The following is a 10,134-nucleotide window of genomic DNA, read 5'->3' on the forward strand; positions in this document are numbered from 1 at the left end:
CTCCCTGCGGATGGGAAACAGCCGCTTTGGCAAAGCACTTATAGTCCCGGGAGGCTGCAAACCGTTTTGGGGATGTGCTTGAAACGCTCTTCAGTCGGGTCCTCTCTTAGCGGGAAAAAAAAAAAGAAATCCGCTTTTGGAAATTCTTGGCTTAAAATCAATAGGAATCCTCGGTTTAAAATCGACAGCAACCCTTGGCTTAAAGACAATGGCAGTCCTCGCCTTAAAATCAGCAGAAACCCTTGCCTTAAAATGGGTGGGAATCCTCAGCTTTAAATCGACAGCAATCCTTGCCTGAAGCCCAACCGCAATCCTTGGTTTAAAGTGGACAGGAACCCTTGTCTTAAAACCAATCGCAATCTTTGGCTTAAAATTGATGGCACGAGGATGAGGAAAGCGTTGCCTGCCGCTGCCCCCCCCGGCCGGTTGTCCCGTGGGTGCCGGTCCCCATCCCACCGCAGCCGGTGGTTTTCCACCCCCTCCTGCAGCCCGTACCCCCCCCCAACCCCCCCCCCCCGGCGTTGGTCTCGGCTCAGCGCAGCTGTTTGACATTAAACTCCTTCGCCCCGCCAAAAAACTCGCTTCCGTTTTCTCATCCGCGAGAGGAAACTCCGGAGCCCACATCCCGCGGGGGAAGGCACCCACCGAGGGGGGGGGGTCCGTGGCGGGGGAGCATCGTCCTCCAGCCATTTTGCTGGAGAAAAAAATGGAAATACAGAGCCGGGAAAGGATTTTTAAGATGGGGAGAAGGCGCCTGGAGGGATGGGGGATACAGACAAGGCGAGCGCCGGGGCTGCGCCCCCTCCCAACGTCGACCTGCGTTCAGTCACCCCCCTGGCTGGGAAAGGGTTCTCTTTCTGGGTGAATCTTCCTCGTTATGAATTTCTTCTCGTCATATCTCAAAATAAAGTTCCTCTCTTACTTTCGAAGACTTATGTCGCTCTTTCCTGGTTTGGCACCATCCCTCTCCTGCGCCACATCCCAGAGCCCCCGAAACACACCGTCACCCATCGCGCTCGAGACACCAACGGGGAGAGGAAACCGTCTGGGTTGAACGTGTGTTTTTTTTTTCTCCACAAAAGCTGATTTTTATCACTGCGTAAGCAACAAAGTCACAGCAAGCTAAACCACGACAAATCTCAGCACCCCCCCGGCAGCAAATCCGCGGTGTGGAGCAGCCCCCACCACACGCTGCTCAGGAACTGATTTTATACCTAATTTACCTCCTGCTCCTTCTATTCCCCTCTTGCTTCACGCCCCAGTTAACACCAGTTTCTGCCAGCATCACGTCGTGTCCTGGGAGAAGGCCTTCTGCACTGGTACCAGCTTTTCCCCACAAAGTAGAGGCGCCAGATTTTGTTTTCCTCCCCATTTCTCTTCCAATAAATGCCTTCCCATTTTGGTTTTATTTTTAGAGAAGAGAGGAAAATAAGACACCAGTAGGTATGAAGGCACCACACCCCGCGGATGCCGGAACAGGAGACGACCGTAAACATTGAGTGGAACTCCTAAAACATCCCAGTCTGGGGTATTTCTGTCCTCTACAGAATAAAATAGGCCCGTGACCGTTGGCGTTTCTTCTTACTCGTGGAGAAACTGAGGCCTGGGAAGGTGAAATGAAGCCAAGAAAAAAAATCCCCCAAGATTTTAAGGGAAGTCAGGAACTGAATTTGGCTGCCAGTCGTCGGTTCTGCCTTTGCCTCTTAATCGCCGCCTTCTCTACAAGAAGGATTTGCTATTAATAACTCCGGTTATACTCCGTTATAACATAATCAAAACCACCCTCCCTCTATTTGCGAGCTCATCCAGCGGCGCTAACCCTCCCTGGGGGATAAGTTCCCAAGATTTGCAACTCGGCCACCGGAAAAGTCTTTGCACAGGGAAAACCCGTCCATCGCTGGAGCGGTGTGACGGGCATCGCACGGCTCCCGGCCCGTACGGGACAACCTCTAGCCCATCCCGACATCGCGCCGCTGGGCAAACCGCAGAAAACTCGTCTTCTCTGCGCGGAGCGCGGAGGCTGCTCGGTCCGGCCCTCGCAAGAGTCATTTCCTGCCTCCGCCGGGACGTCTCAAGAAATTCCCGAGCAGCAGCGCCCAGCCGCACCGGTGGACGGCACCGAAATATAGGATGACGAACTTTTTAATTGCAGCTCTCTTGGTTCTTCATTTTTTACCGGGTAAATATGTTCCTCTGCTTTTCTTTTGTTGTTTTCTTTGGGGGTTTTTTTTGTTTGTTTGTTTTTTTATGGCTTGCTATTTAATTTTGTCACGCTGCTAAGCGCTGGGCTGGAGTTATTTCTATGCTGCACGGCGCTCGGGGTGGAGGCTGGAAGATTTTGGGGTGTTCGCTTGCAGGTGGGGGGTCAGTAGCAAAAGAAAAAACCACCCAGGAAAACACAATGCAATTCTAAAAAGCCGCAGTAAAGCGTGTGCTCGGAGAATATAGTACGCACCGGGAGAAGAGAGCCTGATAACGAATGTTTTCCATATTGCATTCGAAATAATTTGCAATATTCAGCTGGGAGCTATTAAGAGAGACAGATATAGGCGAGGGGAAAAAAAATCCCCAACCAAACAGGATTTCCTGAAGTATTAAGTGGGCACTTAGGGCAGGTGGGGAGAGCGAACCAGGGGCAATCGAGGGAGGAAACCCACGGTGCCGGCAGCACCTGGGAGGGACGAGCGGCGGAACCTGAAGCTAATCCGGGACGAACACACACGTGCGATGAGGTAACGCTCCCGGGAAGGGGAGCACCGTCCGAGGGGGCAGAGAACTGGAACGCGGCAGCTGCCCGCGGCTCCGCCATGCCCGCCGGCCGCAAACTGCCATCGTCCTTGGGTACCCCGCCGCGGGAAGGCAGCCAAACGCGAAACATCACGCAAGGGGTTAAAAGCGGCCGCGGAGGGGAGGGGGACTTCCATATGGAAGCTCTTTTCGGCAGTACAACTCCTCTATTATTCTTAGCACGGCTCCAGTGTAAATACGACCGCCAGCTTGGAATAACTCTCTCAGAAAGCTCCGTGCATGGGATAATGTGCCCCGAGAGCCGGAGCCTACAGTGCCGGAGCCAAAAGGGACGGAGTATTTCTGAAGGGCGAGCGTGGGAAGGTGTGGGGGTGGACGCTACACCGCACAGCTCCTGATTGTGGTCCGAGCCTCCCCGAAAGCTCGGGATGGGGATAGGATGGGTTGAGGCGTTTCGCACAGGCAGGGCGAGCGATGGATGAGGCCGCGCTGTGTCACGACCTGCAGACCCCAACTCCCATCCCGGGGCTTCGATGCCTGCGCGGGAGTCTTTAGGCTGGGTCACCGGTTTCAGACAATTTCCCCCAAATTAGAGGTTTTGGACCCGGGCTTCTCGCTCAGCCTGTGCCGAGAAACTCGGGGCTACGGTAGAAAACAGTGGGAAGTTTTAGAGAGGGGTACCCGGAGCTACAGCTGGGCTACCGGCATCATTAAAGTCATTACTGGTATAATTAATAGAATAATATTAATATGATAATTAATATTATCTTATTATATGTTTATATATAAGTATTATATATATTATTTTATATTATTCTATGACTATCTTATATTATTGGATGAGTATGCGAGTATTTCAATATTAATATTCCCAATCAGTCTACTTTATAAGACCCCCCCAAAAAAAGAAAACACATCAAACCTTATATTTGGAAAAGGGAAATGAGTGATTTTATAAGACTTTGACAAGGTCATACGATTCAGAAATCTATTTATAGTGACTCAACCCCAAGGAAATTCGGGTCTCCTTTCTGAGTCTTCAGCAATTTCACTGCAAAAGGCACATGAGGAATAAAGCAGTGGGGTCACCGGCCCAGGAGCGGCTCAAAATGCACGAAGCAGAGCTTTGAGATCCCCCCCAAAATAAATTTGGGGCATCGGATGCAGGAATGTGACCGGGGGGCCGCAATCCCGTTACTGCATCTCCCTCTCCTGGCACATCTGCACCCAAAATAAGGGAAAAAAACCCACCTGGGACGAGCTCAGGTCCGGTCTGCGACACGATAGCTTTTGTTGTGAAGTCTCTGATTTAATTACGGGCCAGATCGTGAATCCATTACTCCCACCAGGGAACAGGTTTTGCACAAAGCGCCAATAAAGCAATGAAATTATTCATGTGAAACCGTATCCAGCCAGCTCGACGCGAGTCTCTGCTTACGGTGCCGGATGATGAGCCGTTCATTTTTTGTTTGTTTTTAGGGAATGCTGAGATAGAAGATGAGGAGATAACGGAGTTTTTATACGACTACGCGTCTCGTTTCAGTGAGAAATTCTTGCTTTTTTGGGGTCAAATGAGCAGGTCGGAATAACCGGGGTTGGAAAGGATGCTGGGAGGTCTCCGTCGAGGCTGCGCCAGGCGGGGAGGTCAGGCTTTGCCCATCTAACCCAACGCAAAGGCACTGAGAAGCCGCTGAGTCGAGTCCTCTGCAATTAGAAATAACCCCCAAGGGATGCTGAGGCCCCCCCGCCCCCCTGTGCTGCCACCAGCACGGACCTCAGTCTTTAATTGGAGCTGAAAGCTCGAGGCGGCCGTGCACGGCAGAAGGAAACTAAGGGGCTGCCGCGGCCTGAGGTCCTCACGGCACTGCTGTGTTGCAGAAACACCCGCAGGAAAATGGATCCGAGGTCTGGGGAGACGCTGTGTGGGTGAATTAAGAGGGTTTGCCGAGTGGCGGCTGCGTGGGAATTCGGGGGGATGGTTACAGCCACCGTGGGCGCTCAGGCAGGACACGCTAGCGAAGCGGCGGCAGTTTAGTTAGCTGAGTTATTTGGATTAATTTGAATTACATCGGCTGTTCAGAGGGGAAAAAGACATACAATAATAATGTCACAGTATAAGGGTGGGACTCGCCTCACCTAACGCTGGGTGATGTGCGCAGAGCACAGGTGCCCCCAACTCCCTTTAGTGTCAATGGAGAGAAACTGGTACCCAACGTCTCCGCTGACTTTAAAAAGAGCCTCTGGAGACCCTCTCAGATGCAAATATTTACACCTGAAGCACATCGGGAACCTCCAATACAAATTTGAATAACCTGTAGGAAACACACGCCCTGACACCGAAAGGGTCTGACCACGATAAATCAAGCGACGCTCAGAAAAGGGCGGTGTAAAACGTAAAACAAGATTAAAAGTAGAGTTAAAAGACATTTTTTCTGGAGCTGTTCTGCCCCCAGTGGTTCTCATCACCATCCGAAACCACACCTCGCTGAGCTAAAAAGGTTATTGAGACGGACTAAGAAGCAGAGATAACCCCCGTAGCTGCTCCCGGGGAAGAGATTCGCTTTGATTTCTGCAGCACTCCCAGACCCCTGCACCCCCCCGTTGCTGCTCACCAGCAAACTCAGCCCCCAGCCCGGGCAGCCTATGAATTAAGTTTCCAACCTATGAAACTGATGCTCGGTGTGATTATTAGAACGGCTTGAGTGGGTGAGACGCCTGCCTGGTGACACTAAATATTAATACAGACTCATCAGGACAATGCTTTCGTTCCAGGTGATTACTTATACGCCACTGTAGAATATTATTCTGAGAACACCACGTTAATACCCACCATGTATCCGTACGAGGTGAGTCGGACTTTCTCTTACTAAAAAAGGGGGTCTTCATTGCCAAAACCACCGTCGCAAGAAGAAATAAATGGATTAAAACCTGTTGGTGTTAAATTACTGAACAACTCAAATGAGTTTGAGGACAGAACATCCACGCAATAGCTGAGATCAGTTTGCCACGGACTTATTTTGCCAGTTTGCACAGAAGGAGGTCAGAGAAGGGGAAATTCCCAGTTTTCCTCATTAAATAATATCAAACCTGTCCCAGTGAGGGATCCCGCTGGATACAAGCTAATCCTGTGTTGTGATATCATAAGTTATTCCCTTTCCTGTCTGTCCATCCAAGCACCACCGGGGCTTTGGGGAAGGGAATTCCCAAAGAGGTAGCCACCCCCCAGGTTTCAGTGGCCCCCTCCTTTTGCTCAGTGACACATAGGGATGCCCCGGGGGCAACGGTGCCACTTCTCCCCCAAGGAGCACTCACCGGGAATAGTGAGGAAGGCAGAGGAGCTCATCAGGGCATGAACTCTGCCACTGGTTTGGATTTTTTTTTTTTTTTTAGTGCATTAGTGATTTTTGACTGACTTATTTTCCTTGACTTGCCAGGAGTTTGAGGAGTCAGGGGGATCGTCAGCGGGATCGTCAGGGGGATCGTCAGGGGGATCGTCCCTCCGGTGCCACCTCCCCCTCGTCATCCTCCTCAGCCTCTTGGGTTTCCTGCTATGACCCCCCCCCGCACTCCTCCTCAGAAGGTACTAAAGCCCCGTATAGGATGTAAGCACTCACTTAAAGCATGTCTTTAAGCCAGCAAAATTCAATTCCTTCTAAAGCAGCAACGAGCTGCGCTTCACAGCAACTTTTCAAAATAATTAAAAAATAATTAAGCCTTTCAGGCATCCAGCTGCAATGCTAGGGCCAACCAAGGAAGCTTTCATTCCTACTAATGACCTGAAAAAAGCATTTTAGGATATTTTTTCCAAAGCACCTAAGCGACCTCTTTGCACCCAACCTTCAGTGGGACCTTCAATGGTCTGAACACCCTTTGGGCACCCCCGGCCCAACCCTGGTCTCAGCTCCAGGCGCCTCCGCTGCTCAACCACCAAATTCCCTTTTTTCCAGAGGCTGAAGCTCACTGGCATCCCAGGTGCAGACAAAAACCCCGTCCCGCCGCAAGTGTGGCTTCAAACACAATAGGAGGACGTGGCAACCACTTCCTCACCTTTTCCCCTCGTTTCAGACACGATGGCTTTGATGAAGAAAAGAACATCGTCACCGCGTTGGAAATGACATCCTCTAAGCGAAGCGGTCACCTCTGTTTTTAGTACAGTTGTGACTTTATGTACAAAGTTTTCAATAGATGGACGATGCCGTCCCGAGCCATAAAAGTTGTGCAAACACTGAAGAGCTTTGTAATGACTAGGTTCTTTCCTATTTCCTATTATTCTGTTGTAAATATGAACTCCTGCCAATAAAATTACTAACAATCAGCGTTCGGTCTCTAGCGTGAAGCCACCAACACCCCCCGGCAAAGCAGGAGAGACGCCAGCCCCATCCACCCCCGAGCTGGGCTAACCTGCTCCTCCTGCCCCGATTCCCACCCCGTTTCTCCAGGAAAACCTCAGAAACTCGGGGACTGGATGCAGATTTTGCCACATCCCATCTTCCAAGGCCACCACATTAAACGGGGCTGTTTTGGGGACAAACCCTCCACGCCGGCATCCATCCGCCGTGAGGTCTGCAGTGGCCTGCGATGCGCTCTCATTTGTAGGTAACTAATCAGTAACCACTGGCAGGACAGGAATAACAAACGCAAGAAACTTGTACAGCGCTTTTCCCATCAAAAGGACCTTTTTAAGCGTCTCAACCCATAAGCTATAAGCTAACAGCTAGCTAGAAAGAGCAGGCAGTTTTCCACTTAGTTTTATCCAGAATTGCTCTTAATACTATTTATTTTCTAGAAACACCAGTAATATCTGCGGTGCAATGAGAAGTTGGACAAAAAAAAAAATAAGCCCCTCCAATCAATCCAGTCCCCACCACCTCCCCATGAAGAACAAACTGTGCCAGAAAGGTTTCATTTTAGTCAAGAAATCTGAGTTTATATGGCTTCTCTTGGCCCAGCTGGGGAAAGAAATGCAATCCCACACTCTGTGTCTATGCTGCTCTTCTTTGGAGGAGTTATGGGGAAGGAGAGGGGCAGCAAACCTGATCGAGGTGCAGCCACGAGGCCCTGGAGCTCCTGCAAGTCAACGGAGGTTGAGTGAACCCACCAGGCAGAGCCCATGGTGGTCACATCTGCATGGCCCCCAGGTTTGCAGAGCTTCAAGCTCCCCTTGAGCTCGTCCTCAAAACCGCAGGCAGAAATTTCCCACCTGCCAGAGCAGGTACAGCCCAAACCCACCCACCTCTTCTGCGCCCACAGAGCAGCGGTGCCGCGGACGGTGCCATCACCAGCCAGTCCCGCCACCCCTCACCCCGGCTTGCGGGGTTCTCCAGCCTCCCAACCTTGAAAAGTAGAATTATTTTATTTTCTAGGAAAGCCAAGATGCTTTGAAACTCTGGGAATGGCTTCAAACTGCAAGAGAGTAGACTGAGATGAGATATTGGGAAGAAATTGTTGGCTGTGGGGGCGCTGAGCCCCTGGCGCAGGGTGCCCCGAGAAGCTGTGGCTGCCCCATCCCTGGAGGGGTTCAAGGCCGGGTTGGACGGGGCTTGGAGCAACCTGGGCTGGGGGGAGGGGGCCCTGCACATGGCAGGGGGGTGGAACGAGATGGGCTTTAAGGTCCCTTCCAACCCAACCCATTCTACGATTCTATGGAACAGGGCCAGGAGCTGCCGAGGGGAGCGAGAGCCGAACGCGCTGCCAGCCAGTGCCACCTCCTGGCTCCTCGCTGCTATAGAAGTTGATAAAAAATGCTGAGCTTTGCCTAAGAGAGCTCTGGAAAATAACTTGTGAATACACGGCATTGAGATTTTCAACCCTGCAATGAAGAAAAAAAACAACTTTAAGGGAAAATAAAATACGTGCATGAAGCTTAAGTTTATTAATTAAAAAATATTACTAAATAATTAGTGGCATCAATACTCAATGGTGGTGTTCCTGACACTGAGGGACAGAAAACCACAAAAACCTTTGGAAAGGCCAAAAGCGCAAAACAAACCCTTCCGCACAGAGGAGATAAATATGTGAAGACATATACACCCAATTTGTCGTAAGAACCCGGCTTAGTTTTACAGCTGACTTCAAGGCCAGAAGAAAGAGCCAAAAACTTTATTCAGGTTATAGCACTGTTTGGGATAACGTATGTCCTGACCTAATTACAGCTAACGACGCATAGCTGGAAACGACCTCACTGCTTTCCCAAAGCTGATATTATTTACAAAAATCTCTTTAGTTTATAAATGCTCTTTTTTCTTTCAACACTAAAAGCACCTTCCCACGCGCGCCGGTCCCTGCTGCCGGGCTCTGCTCCGGCCGGACCACCCTCGGCCACCCCCAGCACCCCGGGGAGCTCTGAAACGGGGGAAAATCCCAGGTTTTCTGTGATGGGACCTGCACTCTCGTACGCGATACTAAGAGCGAGCACACTTGTATCAGTGAAAATATTAAGATTTGAAATTTTAATTCTTTTTCTTTGGAAACACAAACTCGCATTTCTAATAGGAAAAACAAAATCTCACCCGGGGTCCTCTCTGACAGCTTCTCCTCAGTCCGCACCTGAAGCTGTGGGTGAAGCCATCCTCATCCGGATGCTTCTACACGTTGCTTTCCCAAATTTACTCTTTTTTTCCACCGCTTGTGCAATGCCTGCCCGACCCTCGGCTCTGCAAACGGCCGCCCAGCTCTCCCGGCAAACCTCCACGGGATAAGCTGCTTTAATCAAAGAGGATTTCCCTCTGGTTTTGAAAACCTTTCCTAGTTATCGTCGGGCAAGAAGAGAGCAGAAGGTCTCTCAAGGTCTACGGTGTTTTCTAGCAGCACCTTATCAAACTCTCTGAGAAACAAATCGTGCTCTCTGCACAACTCCCGAGATCCGGGCAAAACATCCCGGGGGAGCTGCAGCCCCCGGGGGGTTTGCGAGCGGGCAGGCAAGTCCTGGAGCAGGCATCGATGCAGCTCTGCTCGCCCTCGGCTACCCCACGGTGGAGGGTCACCGGTGGGGTCTGGATGTGTTTAACGTGGTCCAGCCTCGGAAGGGGCATCCGACCCCTGCAACCTCCCAGATGCAAAGTAAAACGGGGGGGGGGGAGGGGGGCTGACGTGGCTTTAGGGCTTGTTTCTCACTCCTGGTGTGGGTGATCCTGCTTTTGTACAGCAGCAGCCACGGGGGGGTCGTCAGTGGCCTGGTTTCACCCCCAAAACCACCAGTGATACAGACGACTAGGGAAGAGCAGCTCAAAGCCACCCTCCACGGGGCCAGCGAGGAGCTAACAGGTGCCGGGGTTTGTAATCCCCTTTTTAGAGAACTGTTAAGATGAATTTGTGCCGATTTATACAATTACCGATGAGGGCTGGGACTGGTCTCCTGCATTTATTATTTATAAATTACTGACTTCA

General features: G+C 50.9%; 1 protein-coding gene across 2 annotated transcripts; it reads left to right on the forward strand.

Moving 5' to 3' along the window:
- Positions 1–2,046: 2,046 nt before the first annotated feature.
- On the forward strand, positions 2,047–7,095 carry LOC309682201 (uncharacterized protein). Of its 2 annotated transcripts, none has more exons than XM_082496228.1 (5): positions 2,047–2,179; positions 4,228–4,290; positions 5,521–5,594; positions 6,183–6,328; positions 6,696–7,095. In XM_082496228.1, exons 1-4 carry the CDS (start codon positions 2,131–2,133, stop codon positions 6,300–6,302), a joined length of 306 nt encoding a protein of 101 aa, XP_082352354.1. In that variant the 5' UTR covers positions 2,047–2,130; the 3' UTR covers positions 6,303–6,328; positions 6,696–7,095. The 2 variants fall into 2 exon arrangements, with proteins under 2 accessions (XP_082352354.1, XP_082352355.1); XM_082496229.1 differs by having other exon boundaries at positions 6,814–7,095.
- Positions 7,096–10,134: the final 3,039 nt, after the last annotated feature.

This window comes from Vanellus vanellus (genome assembly GCF_965231255.1).
Source record: "Vanellus vanellus genome assembly, chromosome: 27".
Lineage (NCBI taxonomy): Eukaryota > Metazoa > Chordata > Aves > Charadriiformes > Charadriidae > Vanellus > Vanellus vanellus.

What these genes read in the sequence shown, in the direction of transcription:
- LOC309682201 (XM_082496228.1), top strand. Translation starts at nt 2,131, where the DNA reads ATGACGAACTTTTTAATTGCAGCTCTCTTGGTTCTTCATTTTTTACCG. An exon ending in GGTTCTTCATTTTTTACCGG is followed by an intron (nt 2,180 to 4,227) that starts GTAAATATGTTC and finishes GTTTGTTTTTAG; the next exon opens with GGAATGCTGAGATAGAAGAT. An exon ending in CGACTACGCGTCTCGTTTCA is followed by an intron (nt 4,291 to 5,520) that starts GTGAGAAATTCT and finishes CTTTCGTTCCAG; the next exon opens with GTGATTACTTATACGCCACT.